The sequence below is a fragment of the Sinocyclocheilus anshuiensis genome, unplaced genomic scaffold, assembly GCF_001515605.1.
Source record: "Sinocyclocheilus anshuiensis isolate Anshui unplaced genomic scaffold, SAMN03320099.WGS_v1.1 scaffold653, whole genome shotgun sequence".
NCBI classification, from domain to species: Eukaryota; Metazoa; Chordata; class Actinopteri; order Cypriniformes; family Cyprinidae; genus Sinocyclocheilus; species Sinocyclocheilus anshuiensis.
In genome coordinates this window covers 718,476-738,838 of record NW_015540902.1, presented here as the reverse complement: position 1 = coordinate 738,838, position 20,363 = coordinate 718,476, and the positions used below count along the sequence as shown (strand labels likewise).

Here is a 20,363-nt window from a genome sequence, read left to right as displayed (position 1 = left end):
AATTTAAACAAATCTTTGAATGACTAATGAACATTTAATTTCACAAACCTTGCAGACTTATTCGAATCTAGTTGAGATCTTGTGAAGTGTGCATGTGACCTGCATGAGGTCACACAATGTTTCTCTCCACTCAGTTCTCCTCTTTCTTGGCTTCTTCCTTCTTTTCTTCTGCTTTCTTGTCATCCTTCTTGACCTCTTCCTTCTCCTCCTTCTTGGCATCATCCTTCTTCTCCTCCTTTTTCTCCTCCTTCTTGGCGTCATCCTTCTTCTTCTCTTCCTTCTTCCTGTCATCCTTTTTCTTGTCATCTTTCTTCTTCTCCTCGTCTTTCTTGGCCTCCTCTTTCTTCTCCTCTTCCTTCATGGGCTCAGTGGTGAGGATGATTTTACCAATGTTGCTCCTCTCTTGCATCCTACGCATGGCATCACCAACACGAGAGAGAGAGAGAGAGAGAGAGAGAGAGAGAGAGAGAGAGAGGTGAGGGTGCGGATGAGAAACGGCAGAGAGAGCAGCTTGACTGGCCATCTGCTGTGGTAAGAATATCTAACAAGCTGTTGACAGTTGATTTAATACTGAACTTCACGTGCACACAAACACCCTTTATGAGATTCTTCCTGTCTCCAATTTAGTGGTCTGACTCTTACGCCAGCGAGTAAGGTGGCTGATGACCTCTAGTCACACACCTTTAGATTTACACCAGTGTGAGCTATGACTTGCTATGACCCCCCGAGTACCAGAAGTCTAGATGGCCTTTAAGTTAACGGATATGGAAAAAATACACAAAACTCCAATTCTGATACCCAGATTTACTGCAAATCACAAAAAAAAAACAGAAAAATACATTTACTGACAAAGCTGTCCGTTTATTTCAGAACCGAAAATAGGCAAAATGATTATTTCTTTCTATTGGCTAATCACATCTATTTTCAAACTGCAATAATCTCAAAATGGTTGTATATCTGCTAATATTGTTTCATATATTGTCTATGACTGTTCTTCAATGGCCAGTACTCAAATAGCAGTATGGCCTTAATTTAAAAAAAATATAATTCATAAACAACAATAATAATAACAATGAATAAAATGATTTGTTTATATTTTATATTCTAAAATGATGATACACACATATACATATAAAGAGAGAGATAAATACAATTACATAAAAATTAAAACTATTTCTATAATGTTAATGCAATGTAAATGTAATTTTAATTTATTCAATACTTATTTAATATTAGAATTATTTAATAATAATAATTTTATTATAAATATTTGTTATTATTATTAAAAAAAATTATATACATATTTGATATTCAGCTAAGCAACTACAGTTTGATGTCGATAATGTAAATATATCTGCCTATCATAAGTTTACAACCATATAATGCTAAAATGAAGGTTTAACATCATCTAGTCTCTGGTCATCCACCTGTCTCCCTCTCTGTTTATCCCACCCCCCCAGTTCACCTCTCCTTTACCACTCTACCTAACAACCAGCGCCACGGCAACAGCGAGCCATCTCCTAGCAACGGGGAAAAGCAACCTGGCCCTGACAATTGACTTGTGGACAGATTGAGGGAAGAGAATAAGACAGGAAATGAGAGTGAAGGACAGGGAGATAGAGTTACCAGCATACACCGAGCACTTAAACAGCTCTTCTCATCAGCTGAAGTCTTGTGAAATATTCGTTTCAGTTAAATGTGAAAGCACTTCATAATTCTTTTTACGAATTTTCAATAACACCAAAGTCTGACGAGGCTGATAAAACCCCAGATCGTCATAAAAGCATCAGCTCGCAGACACTTACAGTAAGCAGGAAGATACATCTCCATAGCAACAGGAGAGATAAGAAAGGAGAAGAAATAATAGGGAAAGATGGATGAAAGAGCAAGTGAGGGACAAGGCAAGAATGACTGATCAAAGGGTGGAAGGAGTACAAGGCATGGGTGGTGGTTGAGGTGATGATCGTGAAAGAACACCCTCGCATATTTATCTGCTCAAGGTAGAACCTCGATGGATTTGAACTTCTTGGCATAAATACACTCCCAAATATAATTCTACTCATGTTTTTTCCAAACAACTCCCACACACACATCAGTTCAAATGACCCCCATCTGACACTCATTCATTCACCTGTTCTAGGTGGTAGGTGGAGTCAATTCGGGGCTTGATCTTGCCCTGTCTGTACAGGTCCATAACGGCTGCCATGGCCTGAGCGATGAGCTCGGTCTCAGAGTCCAGGTACCCCATGTGAAATCCGCACACCGAGCGGTTCCCTTGGATCAGGCTCAGGGTGTGTACGGAGAACTGCTGGTACCAGGTCTTAGCCACCGCAAACAGGTTCTTCTTCTGACCCGCCAACATGTTAGCAGCACCTGTCCAAACATCAAGTTGACACAGAAGACACAGATATACATCATGGCATATTAAAATCAGGGTTTTGGATCCATTGTCAGTATCCAGGTTTTAAATTCTCACAAGATATTAATATGATTTATGAGATGGGTGGTATGAATAAAATGTTATGACAGCATGAGTAATTTTGTATCACGGTAACAGAAAATATCATAATATACACTACCGTTCAAAAGTTGTTGTTGTTTTTTTTAAAGAAATGAACACTTCAAGGATACATTGATCAAAAGTGGGAGTAAACATTTATTATGTTATAAACGCTTTCTAAAATAATAAAAATAAATGCTGCTCTTTTGAACTTTCAATAATTATGAAAAATGGTATCATAGTTTCTACTAAAATATTATGCAGTTAACCGTTTTCAACACTGATAATAATAACAAGAAATGTATCTTGAGCACCAAATCAGCATATTAGAATGATTTCTGAAGAATCATGTGACAAAGACTGGAGTGATGATGCTGAACATTTTTAATTGTAATAGTATTTCACAATATTACCCTTTTACTGTATTTTTGATTAAATGCCTTGGTAAGTGTACGATATCATAGTACGAGACTTATTTCAAAAGCATTATCAACAAAATCAGCAAATGGGAATGGTCTTATATTTTACATAACCATATCTCAATGCCTGTTTTGGATAAATCAGTGAATTAAATACGGAAAGGCATTTTATCTCCAATTCAGAACTTAGACAAAAGATAATATTATTCATAAAAAAAGAATGACAAGTTTCTTAAGTATAAAACAAGCTTCTTAAGTATAAAACTTTTGTTTATTAGCTACACTAGTCAACCATCCAAAACAGTTTAGCACCAATTAATGACAAGCTCTACCTTTTGTAGATCCTACTCTGTATTTTCGTATTTTTCCATGCATCTTCACTGCCTTCACATGTAAATAACATAAAACAGCCAAACAAAGCAGAATAAATGGTTTCTCAAAATCTCTACCAGTCAACACATTTCTACTATCATAGCACCCATTCTTATGTCCTAGCATGTAAAAATGTCTTTGTGTGTGAACGAGGTGTTTGAACTCCCCGAGCATGAATATGTATTTGTGTGAGTTTTCTGCATGTAAAATGTGTGTGCGGTTGACCGAAGGGTGAATTACTGCTTAATGGCTCCCACAGTGAGCATTCTTCATTTACAGAGGAATGACATGCCTCTCTGGCCCTCCTTCTCGCTCTCTTTTTCCCCTTTTCCAACACTGCACTCTTTGACCCGTCTTCACTCGCTCACTATCCACACATCCTCTCACGTCGCTTCCCATGTCTGTCACTCCCTTGCTTGTTTTCTCCCACTCATTTTAGTGTCTCTCCACACGATTATCCTCTTCATTTCACTCATGTCCTCTCTTTCATTTTCTAAGTCTAACCATCGCTCTCTCGGTTCACTTCAAAGGTGGCTTATTAGCATGAAACAAGATAAAAAAATACCATGTATTGGGAAGACAAAGGATATTAGAGTAAATTACACACTATTGTACCATTAGAGGGGGAAACGTACACATAAAGCAATGACAACCCTCTCTGTCTCTCTCTGCCTTTCTTTCTCACATACACATTCACACAAAGCGAGCTCTGAGTTGGCCTGTGATTTGGACCTGACCCAGTCTGCTACATTCAGACACATTCTGGGTTCTGTATCAGATAGAGGAGCCATTGTTCTGATAAAGCAGCATAGAGGAAGAGAGTGAGCGAGAGAAAGAGATGGAGGGACAAAGACATTTGGGTGGGACTTCAGGATGCCATGTTGTTTAAGGGGTCTTGTTCCGGGTATTGTGTTACTGAAGTTGATTTACTCTAATACGTCACTTTAAAGCTATTCACACTTGTCTACTGTGGTTTATTCAATTTAACCAACAAAACCTCAGCCCTACAGACTGAAACTGTAGCATTTGGTTGAGGTGACATGAAAAGACATGACAAGTGGAATGTATGCGAGCTGATGTTTAGAGTGTCTGTCGTGGCTCACCGTAGCTGATGAGCTTCCCCATTGGTTTCAGTAGGTTGTAGCCCTTATGGGTGTCAGAGCCTCCCAGAGGATCCAGAACAATATCCAAGCCTAAAACACACAGGCAGAAAGACACAGATGGTGAATGATGCATTTATTTATATGCAGTGTATCAATAAAACTGTACCTGCTTGGTTAATTAACAGAAGTCATAATTTGAGAGTGCGTGTTTTGTTTTAACATACTTGTGTGAATTATAAGTGAATATTGTGCAAATTAATTTTTGCAATTTTGTGGCTTTCATTAACACGTAAAAAAAAAAAAAAGTATGATTCTTTAAAAGAAATCTGTACTTTTCACAAGGATGCATTCAATTCATAAAAAAAATGACAGTAAAGACTTGTGAAAAGCACCAAATCAGCATATTAGAATGATTTCTGAAGGATCATGTGACACTGAAGACTGGAATAAATACATAAAAAACAGTTGTTTTAAATTGTAATAGTATTTGATAATACTACTGTTTTTCCTCTTATCAAATAAATGCAGCCTTAGTGAGCATGAGAGACTTCTTTGAAAAACATTTGAATTTATTTTACTGACCCTAACATATTTCTATACTTTTCTATATTTCTACTTATCAAAGAATCTTTATTTATTAAGAATGTTTATTTTATTATTTTGGTGTTTTTAGCGATGCATGTTGCTTTAGCTGTTAGATCATTTGCACTGTAAAACAAAAGTTCTTATTTTAACTTATGCGCAAAACTGGAATATCGCATAAAACACTTGCGAATAAAGCACCGTTTCCATCCAACGAGTCAAAGAGTCAAAATCGTCACTTCCTGATAAACTGGCACTAAATATCTCTAAGAAAACCTAAATCTCTCTAAGAAAACTAGGAGAAGCCACTGCATATAATAATTTTCATATGTAATAAATTACTTGCGCTTCAGAGAGAGCAGACGTAACAATAAATGCGGTCATTGCTTTTAGAGGTGGATGCCTGCTGTTTGGGAACGTAGTCATGTAAGACAGTAAGTACTTTGATGACAGACTTTCCTCAGGCATTTCAGAACGACCAAAACACCATACAGATGCTGTGAACGAGATCGGTCCGCTGGTTAGTCAATTTATCCCATCTCATAGCGCAAAGTCACATGACTTTTTCAATGCGCATGGTGGACTTTATTCGGTAAATGTGTTTCCATCGTAGTTTATGCACATTTTTTCTTATCGGATAAAAAGTTTATCCTACTCCGTTGTGCGCATAAGTTTTTTTATGTGCATTTTTAGAACTTATGCGCATCTTGGCGTTTCCATCCAGCAGTTTACGCAATAATCCAAAATGCGCATAAAAATAGGTGGATGGAAACATAGCTAATGTATTGCTGAAGTTCCTTATTCAACAGTTATTTATGAGTTAACACTGCTCTCGTGTTGACCAGAGTGGAATGTCATCGATGTGATGCTGTGTTTCTAAATTTCTAAGACTGTTATGGTCAGAGGAGTACATCAAATAAAATGTTCAGTCATGGAAGAGCTAAACAAAAAAGCAAGGAATTTGTTTTGTACATTTTTGTGATAAGATAAAAGAGTAAACAACATTTTATGAATATCTAACAGTGTGCCAAGAATTACAGCTGACTCAACACACAAACACAACAAAACCTCAATATACACATCAGATATACAACCAAAACCACAAAAAGCACAGAGTGGACAGATGTACTTCGATGTTTAATACACAAACGGTCTGCTAACAGCAAAGCAGAAAGCCTTATTGAGAACTTCTTAGGGGAGTCTTTAGACTTCTTATGTTAGCTTTCCATTCTGTCTTTAATTGCAGTGTATTTACTAGGCTATTTGCACACACAGCACCCAAAGCAAAAACAACAAACTGAAACAATTTACATAGATTTATTTGTGGTGATTAGTCAGCGGGGAAACATGTTGCATTTAAAATTATGTTTAACTATTAACATGTGGTCTTAAAACAAGTTTATTAACCGCAGATACACTACTGTTCAAATGTTTGGGGTAGGTAAGATTTTTAATATTAATGAAAGCATTTTATGCTCACTAGGCTGCATTTATCTGAACAAAAATGCAATAAGGACTGTAATATTGTGAAATGTTGTTACAATTTAAATAACAGTTTTCAATTTCAGTATAATGTAATTTATTCCTGTGATGCAAAGCTGAATTTATCATCATCATTACTCCAGGCTTCAGTGTCACATGATCCTTCAGAAATCATTCTAATATGTTGATTTGCTGCTCAAGAAACATTTATCTGACTACGTATATGGAATAACCGTTTTATAAAAGCAATAAGCCCCAAGAAGCCATGGTTTACAGTGAATTTATAACAGCTAAGGGGGTTTAACTCCGCTTCACATCATGCCTAACAACGCCCCTTAGCTGTTATAAATTCACTGTAAACCATGGCTTCTTGGGGCTTATTGCTTTTATAAAACGGTTATTCCATATACGTAGTAAGGTTTCACAGAATAAAACCGAGCATATAAAGTGTAATGATATTAATAAAAACAGTATTCTTCCACCAAACAATGTAGTTCCTCAGAATCAGTTGTGGTTCCAACAAAGTGGTTGCCGAGCAACAGACAAACGTAAACAAAGGTGTATGTTTGTGGTGTAATTTACAACAGCTTCGAACATGGCTCAACCAATCAGAATCAAGGACCGGAACTATCCATTTTATAATATACTGATTTGCTACTCAAGAAACATTTATTATTTTATATTATCAATGTTGAAAACAGTTGTGCTGCTTAATATTTTTGTGGAAACTGTGATACATTTTTTTTCCAGGATTCTTTTGATGAATAGAAAGTTAAAAAGAAAAGCATTTGAAATAGAAATCTTGTAACATTACAAATGTCTTTACTGTCACTTAGATCAATTTAATTTGTCCTTGCTGAATAGAAGTACTAATTTCATTTTCCAAAACATCTTACTGACCCCAAACTTTTGAATGATAGGTTCCATTCTTAAAGCTGGTTTACGGTGTCAGTCATTGCTCACCTTTGGGGCTGATTTTACGGATCTCCTCCACATAATCTCGTGTCCTGTAGTCAATGGGGTGCGTGACTCCACCCTGGCTGATGACCTCGTGCTTGCTGGCCGAGGCGGTGCCAAACACTGTGACATCATTCACCGTTTTACACAACTGAGTGGCAGCGATGCCCACCCCACCTAGAGAGGAAACAAAACTAATTATGAAACAAGAAGAACCCTGAACACAACTTATTTCCAGCAGGTTCCATCTCAAAACAAGAGCAGAACCTTGTAAGCAAAGGGTACGCCAGGACAAAACTCAGTGCAGCCATAAGACCTTAAAGACGAGCACCCACCCACACATGTACATACCAATGTAGCAATCCCATTATCCTTGTTCAACTTGCAAGTGGTTTCAAAGGCAAATAACTTTGATCAATTTATTAATGGATGTTCTAATGTTTTTCTACTCATGCTTTTTTTTTTTCTGTGGAGGAACAAATTTATCAGAAAGAAACTCAGATTCATTAACATCTAAATGCTTAACGTTTAAATGTGGTTTATGATGAAAGTTTTATGAGAACTATTTACTGTGGTCACAGTCTGCTACCGTTACTACTGAAAAACAGCAACAGCAAACATCTTTAAGTCATTTCAAAGCATAGTATTTTTAGTGACCAGCTTTAACCTCAAGACTGAGAGAGGCTCCAGGACAGCAGGTCACCAATCATGAGCTCTGTCTGGGGTCTAATGTCTTAAAAATGCCATTTACATCAGACATAGATTGTGAGCAGATCCATTTAATCTCAATTTATACTGCGTGTTTTGAGTGCGTTTCAAAGGGAGAGACAGAGCAGTGTCTTAAAAGGTAACTGGTGCATGAACCTATAAAGGGTAAAGCTTATCTAATGACAAAATTAAGAGCGCACATATATCAAAATGTATGAAGTGATATTCATACATTTTGATCATCAAGTGCTCTAGGCTTTGGATTGTGATGAATAGTGCTTGCAAACACACTCACACTTTTACTTAGCTGGCACTTGTGATGAATAGGATACAAAATAGAGCAATGAAATCACCTATTTTATTAGATAAAAAAAAAGGAAAAGAAAAGTAAAACAATAAAAAATAAAATAAAACCCAAGCCAGAATGAGTAACAGCGTGCAAAAACGGTCTAGTTAAAAAAAAAAAAAACCTTCCATGATTGATACAAAATAGAGCCTGATGCTCTTAAAATTAAAGTACATTTTCAGATGCTTATAAATAAAATATAAAAAAAAAAAAAAAAACAATGAGCTCAATGAGTAACAGCGTGTAAATACAGCGGAGACTAGACCAAATTCATACAAATTAAAAAAGCGGTAGCAGGCATGCAAAATAATATATACATCCCTATAAAATCAATGCAGCCTAGCTAATTTGGGAAAACATGATTTGTAGTTCTTGATAAACATTTGTACAATAACACTAATAGCAGCTGCATAGTTGAGGTTGATACAGGCAAACACTCCCATTTGTGTAAAAACGGGGAATATATACTTCTCTTCCCACTATGCTGTAGAAAGGGTACAAATTATGTTATTTTATCCACAACATACAGCTACATAAACTCATGTATACATACACACTGCAAGTTAATTAATTTTTACTCGTCAGAGTAAATCAGATCAGAGTTCAGTAAGGGGCGACACAATCTCTGTAGTACTCATCTACAGTATCTTCTTCTGTTCCATCACTTCATTAAACTGGCCCTCTCCTCTCCCTCATTCACTCGCTAGTGAATGAAGTTTGTGTTGCCATGGCGACTCAGGAAGAGTTGGTTTCTCACAAAGCAGCAGGGCCGCCATTTTCTCTGTCAGAGAGCTCACAATGCATGAGAACCCCCGTCTCTTTCACATCATGCCTTTTAACCTGCTGTCTCTCCAGTCTCGTCTCCTGGACCTCGTGGGGGGGGGGGGTTCAGTGCCAGGCTGCCCCATGACCACTGAGCTCCGATCACAAGACCTGTGGTAGAGCTGCCAAGAGATCCCCTGAACCTCACACACACACACACAATATGAACCTCTTTCATGTGTGCTCATATCTGCTAATCTCCAAAACTATGTGCACTTTACTCTCCCTCACTCAGTCAGTCTCGAGCATTCGGTAAGTCTTTTGTGTGAATTTCTCTATTTCTGCACATATAGGAAAGCCACACTAGGCTTCAGGCATGGGAAATTACCTCAGACCCAAGGTCTAATAACTGGAGTCATCTATCTATCTATATCTGATACCAAATGTTAACAAATTGTTACCAAAAAAAAATTTGAACTTTCTATTAATCAAAGAATCCAGAAGAAATATATCACGGTTTCCACAAAAATTTTGAAAAATGATTTAGAATGATTTCTGAAGGATCACGTGACATTGAGGACTGGAGTAATGATGCTGAAAATTCAGCTTTGCATCACATGAATAAATTACAATATACTGAAATTGAAAATTGTTATTTAAATTGTAACATTTCACAATATTAAGAGTTCTTACTGCATTTTTGTTCAAATAACCACATCCAAAACAAAAGTTTTTGTTTACATATGTGTGTGTACTTACGGTGTATATATTTATTATGTATTTTAGGGGTAGGGATTGGGTTAGGTCTATATTTTTGGACAGTAATGCTGATCCAGGATCAACAAAAGAACATGTCTTACTTGGCAAAATCACTGCGACCATATTTATAGATACATAATAAATATACACAGTATACACATTTTGTAAACAAAAAATTATTTTGGATGCGATTAATCATTTGACAGCACTAATATATACATTATGCTTTTTTTCCATTTTAATGAATTATTTCCTTCCTAGAAACTTAAATACAAATTATAAAAAAAAATACATTTAAATAATAATAACAAATCAAAACAATAATAATTAAAAATAATAATAAAAAAACAGTAACAGTATTCCAACAGTAATTTGTTTGCCATACTAAATGTGTTAACAGGCTATCAGTGGTAAGGGAAGCTTCATTTTATTTATTTATTTTTTATATTTCTTTCCTCACTGGTCTGTTATTGTGTTATATTTCCGATAAACCCTCCTCTAAATAGCATTCTAAAACAAAAACTATAGTTGGTCGCTTCAGGAGGCCTCTTTCTGTCCAAGATGGCAGTTCTTGGCCAGAATAAGCTACAACGAGGCCGAGGATCAGACCATATGTCGTTTAGTCAAAGTTCTGGCTATACGTGAGACTTCTTCGGCAACACTGTAATTGAAAAGTAATCTAAACAAAGCGTTTCTGAATAAAATATAAGTGCACTGATCAAACTGACTCAGGGTTTGTGGAGTGAGAGCGAGAGAACAAAAAAAACAAAGAATCCATAGCTACATAAGCAGATTCTCCCGTTTAATTCCATTTGTTGCATTTAGGATTGTGTGGCATTTATTTATTGAAGAAAATTAAGCACAATGTTCATCGAATCAGGTTGTTTTACACAAGGACATACTAGGGCGAAACACACACACAGTAAACTCTTTATGCTTCCTTCTATCCACACATTCATACACGCACACACAGACTTGGCAGCCAACAACCTCGGCCACAACAATATTACCCTTCCAGTATCACTCTCCTCTTGCGAGAGGGAATTTTATTTTTGAGAGAGAGAGAGAGAGAGAGAGAGAGAGACTTGTTTCACTGTGAGTTGTTTGACAGGATTCAAAGTGGAGGCTGAAAAATTTGTGCTAATCTATAAACAGCTTCTCGTATCTGAATCTTGTTCTTGAATTCTTCAAAACAGATCTCAATTCAGAGCTAAAGGCAAAGGGCAGGCAAATCAAATAAAACCGCTAGTGACTGACTGGTCAGTCGAATTCAAGTGAGTCACACACCAATCAGACAGATAATGGTGTAGTATTTGGCATGAGGCACTGTCACAATGAAGAGGCTGTACTCTGCTCTGATTTGTTCTGGCTGTTTATAAAATCAGCAGTAAGCTACTAGATCACATTTTAATGTCCAACCTTATAGGGGAGTGAGCTAAAGCCAAGAAACTGGATGATGTAAACGTAATATAGAAGGTAAATGAAAATTTCACCCAAAAATTAAAGTGTCAATTGCAATACATCAAGTTTAAAATGTAAAAGTGCAAATAAAACCTGACAGCTGTGCAATGTTGTCACTGTGAACTAAAACTAAATCGGTCATATTTCTTGAAAAGCATCAATTAAATGAAACTAACTAAATAAATATGACAAAACATAAAATGACTAAAATGCAATCTAAAATTAAAATGAAAACTAAAAAAATATTCAAATAAAAGCTAATTCGAAACATTAATAACGGTGTGGTTGAGGGGAAGAATTTCAACAAACGACTCAAATTTGTATCTTTTTCCTCACAAAAAGCTATTGCATGGCTTTAGAAGACTAGAAGAATGTAGCACACAAGTCATTTAGACTACTCTGACAGCCAAAGGACACGGCCTGCTTTCATTGTATGGAAAAAAGCAGAGTGAATATTCCTCAAAACATCTTTTGTGTTTCATAGAAGAAACCGAAGTTATATGGGTTTGAAATGACATGAGAGTGAATAAATGACAGAATTCATTTTTGGATGAACTAGTCTTTTAAAGAATAACAGGAGAAGGGGACTCTAAAAGATCTTTAGAAATCGATTTCATAAACCGTAGAAGATGGCGACTGCTCTTCCTGGATGTTGTAATCTTGGAATGCTGTTTTTGGTGCGAGTGTAATGTTTGTTTTATTTTACAAGCGAAGCCCATTGACATTCTTTAAGGTTTTCCAGATACAACAAACTATTATAACAAGTAGGTGGTTCTTCACGGTCGTGTGGGACACATCAGGATGGATTAGCGTTTACATTACGAATGCGCACTAGTCACACACATTTTCAAATACTTTTAATTGAACCAATCACAAAACATTTTATACCCCGTTTACACCTGTATTTAGCGATGTCTGTTTGTGATCGGATACTTTTATGGAGCCTTAAAACCAGACATCTTCAGGTCCCTTGCACTGTTGTTGATTGGAAAAGAGTGACAAGCATCAACTAACAACAATTTTCAATTTAAGGTAAATTACTCCTTTAAAGAAAATGCATCAGTGTATACAGTGCCATTCCTTACTCTCAGTGAAACTCAGAGGAAACGCATTTAAATTTTTACTGTGAATTCAAAAAACATCCTGTGCACTGAGATACCAAGGGCTTCACACACACACACACACACACACAGTTACAATTACAAGAAACACAATGTGCTACATAACTACAGACTCATATGTAATTGACGCCCACACTCCAGAAATGACAGACCAGAGACCTCCATTTATTATGCGGGTTTTGGTTTGATTTCTCTGCAAATATTTGTGACTAGGTTTTGTCTTAAAACATTCCCTCTTTTCTCTTTTATGGTGTGGTGGCAGTTCAAGGAGATGCTTTCGGGATTGTTTGAGAATTCTGGTTTCTGCAACACTCCAGTTGGAACGAGTGTTTCCTTCCACCCCGAGCCAAAGCTTCATCCACACCCACACTGTCTGATGCATATGTCCATAAGCATTCACACGGGATATCAGACACCAGAGAGGGAATATGAGAATATTTCAGTTCGTTCATTGGGCCTCATTCATGAAACACAAGCAGAATTGCTTCCTGTGAATATAATTCATAAATCCATTCTTACATAAATTGTCCCACTAAATTGAATGCTGCAATTCATTCAAGAATGGTTTTATGTAAGATTTACACAAATACGCTGTTTGTGTTGGGGGTTTTTTTGTGCTCACTGGTTTTTAAAAGGTGGCATTACATATACTGAATGAGTATTTCAAGATATGTTACTTTTGTGTTATCAATAATTATACAAAAACATTTGCTCACCACGTGTGCTCAGAAACCAATGAAACATGGAAACCATCTCATATGCTTTTTAAATGGTGTGCCTGACTTCCCGTGCAGTTAGACAGAAGTCCTCCAGGCACTTCTCAGGATAAGTTAATCGGCTAATGCAAAAGTGCTGCATACAAAACACTGCAATACCTCCACCAGGTTATTTAAAAAAAAAATGCTTTCTAAAAACTTGCTTATTCTACTGAAAGTCCCTTTCAGGGCTCAGGAGGCTCCTTTAAATGAATTTTCACTAGAAAAACACAATCTATCAAAAAATATATAGCTGCAAGAACTGAGTGATTGAGTCGGAGATAGAATCAGATGCCGAAGACAAATACCAATTTGAGAATCAGTACACCAAAGAAAATGCTGTTGCTGCTACAGCTAAAAAGATTTTGAATTTTTTTTTAAATCCATTCGATTTGCACAATATCTGTTGGCGGTGCAATGAGACCGATCACTAGGTGGCGCTGTGTATAAATTGCTCAGATACACTCAGAACATGGTGTCGATGCTTACCAGGTTTTGTTTCGATGTCAAACAAAGCGTTTATAAAGTTTAAAATGGTGGCAAGGCAATATGGCCAACCTAAAAAAAAATTAATTGGTTGGACACAGCATGACCCAGTCAATCTACATGTAACATTAAGCCCCAAGTTGTAAGAAAAAATTACAATGTGATTTTTTTTTTACCAGTAGTTGGCGCTGTGACCATGGGTGCTTGGCTCTAATTACACTTACAATCAATGGATTTAACAGTTGTCTTACAATGAATCTCATTAGCTTTTTTAGCTTTTGTAAACTACACTGTAAAATAAAATCTGTGACATTTACGGTTAAATACTGCCAGCTGTGGTTGCCAGAACTTCACCGTAAAAAGTATGGTAGCAACATTTTAGGTTTTACAGACTTAACTTAAATTCACAATAAAATACCGCATTTCATTAACTGATGTAATATTATTAATAAACCAACATATTGAAGTACTAATATCTGTTTTGAACCATTGTAATGCACTGAGAACCACCAAAAACTAGTGGTGATGAGAAAGTTACATGATGAACCAAAGCTCATCACAAACAGCTTTTCTACGAGCTGAGGAGGGCAATATTTATATATAGAAGGTGCACAGTGTCATTCACACAAACACTAAACACCATCATGGTAACACACGTTACTGAAATAATGCAATAACATTAAATTTAACAGCATTAGGATGTAAGATAAAACCCTAATGTACACAACTGATAAGAAAAAAGTTATTTCAACAAAAAAAACATCAAATATGAAGTGTCATGCAGGGAATTCTGGGAGTTTCAATTTACGGTTTTTCACTGTAAATTATACAATAACTTTTCCTTTTTCACTTCCAAAAACCGTGTATTTTACTGTAAAATTACATTAAATGTAATTACATTTATTCACCGTATATAGTATGGAAACTTACTGTTAACCAATTAACAGGTTTTTACTGTAGCATTTTTACAGTCTTTTACCGTTAAAAATCACAATAATTGTTACAGTGTATGCATTAAAAAAACAATACCAAGTATAAATAATTAGGCATCAAATATTTAAATTATGAACAATGTTTGCCATTTCTCATTTAAAAAAACACTTGAATTGGATGTATGGTTTCTAACCAGTGCTGTCAGGCAAGAGAAGGCTATGTAGTACTTTTCATTATGATGTTGGCATATTTTAAATTCTGGTATTTCTTGAGTATGTGGAGGGCATATCATACCAGAGTAGTTTGCTCAAAGTTTGCAGATTTTATCAGCAATTTTGATGCATCTATCTACTCCCCTCAGTCTGACTGCAGCTATTCCACTAGCTTCCCCCACATTCTCTCTCATAGGCAAATGTGATTTCACTTAGAATTTTTAAAACGCGGTTTTTTTTTTTCCCCCATATTGATACCACAAAAATGTTAATTAGCCTGAAATAGTTTTTTCCTCACTTTGGTTATTAGGTATAACAAAGACGAATTGTTCTAGACCAGCGGTTCTCAATTCCAGTCCTCGCGTGCCCCCGCTCTGCATGTTTTGCAACTGTGCATGTTTTGCACAGTTTCGGAACTGTGTTCCGATTGACATGGTCCCTACACAGTGTCCATTGCTCCCTACTCCCTGAGCAGGGGAAATCCGTTGAAGTTTACTTCACTTTGGAATATTCATTCCAAACTAAAATTAAAAAAGTGAAAAAGCATAATAGGACCCCTTTAATGAATAAAAATGTACACTTAAAATTGGTTTTCGGGTTGGGCCGATAGATGATGCCATTGTCCATCGCCGATGGCTGACAGACATCACTATGTTAAGCTGACATCGTGATTCCCCCCCACCCCCTCTCCCGCAATCCGCCGCATCCCAGTTCCGTGTTCGGAAAGGAAATGAAGTATACTACGGAAACCCTAAAGGGAATAAATAGCCTACAAAGATGGGAGGATAAAAAAAATTTCTCTCAATTATATCGTTGGGTAAGTATAGGCGACTGTATATAAGTTGCGGGCATCAGGGAGCCGCTATTGAAACTGCTTTCGATTGCGCGCGCTCATTTTACTTTCACTTTCACTTCTGAGATTCGCGATCACAAGGACTCTATACTATGGAGCGGCAGTACTTACTCGCTACACACATTTGACAAGATTAGATGTTTGTCATTGGTGCTCAGGATCTGCAAATCATTCGCCATAGTCCTATCAGACATTTCTCCTTACTCTGTGTATGTGGTAAGTGAACTTTCATGTACTGTAATGCAACAGGCTACCGCTAGCAAGCAACTAACCTTTTAGTGGCTCCGTATAACTCGTTATTTGTTTCACGCTTCGGGCACACCCCTAACCCTGCCCCGCCCCCCGATGTCATCGTCCATCACGATGTTTCACTGTAGACATCGTCCGATGCCAATTTGGTAGACATCGCCCAACCCTACTTAAAAATCCAACACCGCAACACACTCACAGACTGAATTATCAACACACACACACACACACACACATTCTATTCAGCCTAGAAAATCTTCACTTTAAATGTTGCATAATTAAATGAATAATCGTGTAATCACAGTTTAACCAAATAACTATCATTACAAAATCGGTCACTGTTTTCCAATTCAACCAGAGCACAGTCTTCACTGCGAGCAGAACATTGTCTAAATGTTTATAAACTAAATGGCTGCCAAGGAACTCGCTCGAATGAATTTATCGATAAGATATTTGTTTGACACCTACAGGAATACCCTCTGAGAACTAAAACTATTCATTCCTGCACCTGCACTTACAGTGTCTCCCAAAGTTCATTATTTAGAAAGCACGGATTCCCAACACCCCCCCACATATACATACCCCTGCCCAGAGTGTAAGAAATCCCTTAGGGACGACACTTGAAAATAGTTAATTGTCACAAGGGACTCGCTGATCCACTCCCACGAATGACGATGGGAGCGCGTAAGTAAATGTAAACCACTGCTGTACTCCCTCGCTGCTGTAAAAAGCCCTTTGGCTCCCTATCGATAAGATATTTGTTTGACACCTACAGGAATACCCTCTGAGAACTAAAACTATTCATTCCTGCACCTGCACTTACAGTGTCTCCCAAAGTTCATTATTTAGAAAGCACGGATTCCCAACACCCCCCCACATATACATACCCCTGCCCAGAGTGTAAGAAATCCCTTAGGGACGACACTTGAAAATAGTTAATTGTCACAAGGGACTCGCTGATCCACTCCCACGAATGACGATGGGAGCGCGTAAGTAAATGTAAACCACTGCTGTACTCCGCTGTAAAAAGCCCTTTGGCTCCCTTTTGGCCAGCTGCAAGAACCGTATTCACAAACACTTACACACACCTGCACATGATGGATGTGTCCATTGTGCTGCAGCTCATGAAAATATAACTGCATTAGGCTGCATGTAATCCCTGTTATGAAGCCAGTAATACATTTGCATAATCTCCACAGTGCACACACATACATACACACAAACTTACCTGCAGCCATATGGATGAGTACGCTCTGGTTGGGACGCAGGTGCCCAAAGTCGAAGAGCATCAAGTAGGCGGTGATGTAATTGACAGAAAGTGCCGCCGCCTCCTCAAAACTCATGCCCTCTGGCATCAGGAAGGTGTGTGTGGTCGCCACCACTACTACATCCTGCCACATACCGCTCCGGTTCAAAACCAGGACCTTATCACCCACCTACAGACGAGAAAAACAGAAACGTTCAAGGAATGTTTGGAAAACAGCCCTGGAATGTTTCTGCAACAATATGCCTTTCAGTGTTATATGCCACAGTCACCATAGCAGCGCTGCAACAATCTTGAATATATGTCAATAAGCATTAAGACTGCATTCGAGGAGATGTGATGATAATGCTCATCGGATCTGTATGGTTATTTGTTCATTTGCGCAACATTGGAGTTAAAAAAAAAAACTTTTTTTTTTGGCAAGACAATTGCCCAGCTACACAGATCTGGGGAATCTCTTGTGTATGTTTTGTTGTCATTATCCTTCAAGACAGTTAGCATACCTCAACAAAATATTTGAACCTGTACTGTTGGCCATCTGGACTGTTTTGCTAATCTTTATCTTGGAGCAGATAAATGTGCTCCATTTAGAGTTGTTTGATAATATCAGTTGTAACTGAAAATCCTGAATTACCTTGGCGACCCCCAGATACACACACACAGATACAGGAAAACTCATCAAGCAGACTTCCACTACTTCCTTTGGAATGAGGAGATACAAGGAATGCAAACAATAAATCTGAGCCACCATTAGTGCGTTTGTGCAGTTGAAGTTGAGCTACAGTGGTTTGTTCCATAGTCAAACTTACAATCTCTATTTGTCTGAATACATGACGATACATAATTGAATATTTTGTGAAATGGAAATTCACTATATCCTGCATGTTATTGTGAGCGAGTCATCCATGCATGTTAATTGAGCTTGTGATTTTTAAGTGACGTGACATGTGGCCAAGTATGGTTACCCATACTAGGAATTAGTGCTCTGCATTTATCCCATCCTAAGTGCACACACACAGCAGTGAACACACACACACCGTGAACACACACCCGGAGCAGTGGGCAGCCATTTATGCTGCGGCACCCGGGGAGCAGTTGGGGTTCTGTGCCTTGCTCAAGGGCACCTCAGTCGTGGTATTGAAGGTGGAAGAGAGCGCTGTACATTCACTCCCCCCACCTACAATTCCTGCCGGAACTGAGACTCGAACTCGCAACCTTACGAGTCCGACTCTCTAACCATTAGAGCCACGACTTCCCCAAGTCTTTAAACAAGAGATTTTATAACTTGACCTTCCAGTGAAAGGATAGATTTCTTTCTGGTGGAGTATGCTGGACTCCAATTATTCAGATATTTTAAACCCTGCCCCTTTCTTGCAACCAAATGCAAGCTTGCATTCAGACCTGCCTCCATCCAATCCACAACCGACAGATAGAATCAAAGTTCTCTTTTCTTTTTTCAATAAACTGTTTCTTTCGGATGTACATCACAATATAGAAGAAAAGATCTGACGCCAGTTCCATGGCAATTTTAAGGTGTACATATGTTGGACGAAGCCAAGCTACAATCTTATTTTATAGGTCTGTTAGTCCGACTTCACAAAAACCTAACCAGTACGATTTTAACTGAACTAATGCATTTACATGGTGTTTTGTCAATTTGTTTTAGTCCAACTTTTACTCCAGTATTATTTTGGACCCCATTGACTTTCCCTGTATGGGCAAAAATGGTTAAAACATTTTTTTAAATATCTTTGTGTTACACAGAAGAAAAAGCCAGGTTTGGAACTACATGAAGCGGAGTAAATGACAATTTTCATTTTTGGGTGAACTATCCCTTCAAATTCAGTATGAGCAATAGAAAGCACCACTAATATACCTCTAAAGGAATTACACATTCTAATATCTGCACCATTATGGCCCATGTTTTCAAATCGTTGGTTGAGCCAATGTTATTATATCCAACCCAGTCAAGCTGCTCAAATGAATCGACTGCAATTCTGTTTGGTGTTGCTGGTGCCAACAAATGGCATACTTCACCTTTAAGCGGTTTTCAAAATTCATAAAAGCAGTGACACTGACTGGTCCGACCTTTGTAACATGCACAAAAACACTCAACACTTAACTCCCGTCCACCACTTGTGTATTTTCTCAATCACTAGCATCATAAACATCCCACTTCCTCCATCACTCTTTCTCAGTCTATCACTCCTTTTCATCTCCCATCTCCCCCTTTTTGTCTTTCTACATTTCTAAAGATCAGATCCTCTCATCAGGTGGCAGGCAGATCCTTCAGCCTCAATGAGCTTAAGAGAAGACAACACACACACACGGCCGGAAAACCACCTATCTCTTTATTTATCTTTTTAAGGGTACACAAACTTGGCACAAATGCTCAACGGTGCGTCAGGAACCACACACACTGAAGCTTTTCTCAAAAGCAAAACGCAAACACTAATATAGCCAGCGCTTCCCTCACAGACAGGAAGACACACACGGTCTAATAGGCCCAAGGGTATGGGCTTACATTTCTGCCACAATTCTGCGCGCGAAAGATCATATTTTGAGCGCACAAAAGTGCATTTTGCACACGCGCGATCTGAGTTTGTGGAGAAAATGTTCGTTTCGCAAAGAAAAAAGTCTTTCGAGCGCACGGAAATCAATTTTGCATTTAAAATACGTTTTTGGATGTGTGCAGACCTTCTCTTTTGCGTGTGCAATGTTTCACTAGCTTGCTCACCTGATGCCCCCCCTCTGTGCTCGCTAAATGCCAACAGCTCGCGTGCTCAACACAACCCAGCGTTACAATGTGCCATAATTCCAGCCAATCAGAGACCGAGGCTGCTAAATTCTGATTGGCTGCCTTGACAACCAATCACAACATTTCTTGCATTACCTCGACAGCAGAAGAGGAAAAATACAGTGCATTGTTGATAAGTTGATATTCTGATTATATTTTTTTCCAAGCACATTTTACCAATAATTATAACTACTATTAATCTTGTATTTAATCACTTATAATCTATATATTATTGTTCATGA

General features: G+C 37.7%; 1 protein-coding gene across 2 annotated transcripts in view; it reads right to left on the bottom strand.

Annotated features, from left to right (window-relative positions):
• Window positions 1-118: 118 nt before the first annotated feature.
• LOC107689080 (synaptic vesicle membrane protein VAT-1 homolog) overlaps window positions 119-20,363 on the bottom strand; it is a 28,956-nt gene continuing 8,711 nt past the window's right edge. For both annotated transcript variants that reach the window (XM_016486984.1, XM_016486985.1), the window contains exons 3-7: window positions 17,289-17,496; window positions 7,422-7,592; window positions 4,395-4,484; window positions 2,132-2,373; window positions 119-430 (exon numbers count right to left, since the gene is read on the bottom strand). In XM_016486984.1, coding sequence (XP_016342470.1) covers window positions 131-430; window positions 2,132-2,373; window positions 4,395-4,484; window positions 7,422-7,592; window positions 17,289-17,496 — 1,011 coding nt within the window. In that variant the 3' untranslated portion in view covers window positions 119-130. The remainder of the gene's footprint in view (window positions 431-2,131; window positions 2,374-4,394; window positions 4,485-7,421; window positions 7,593-17,288; window positions 17,497-20,363) is intronic.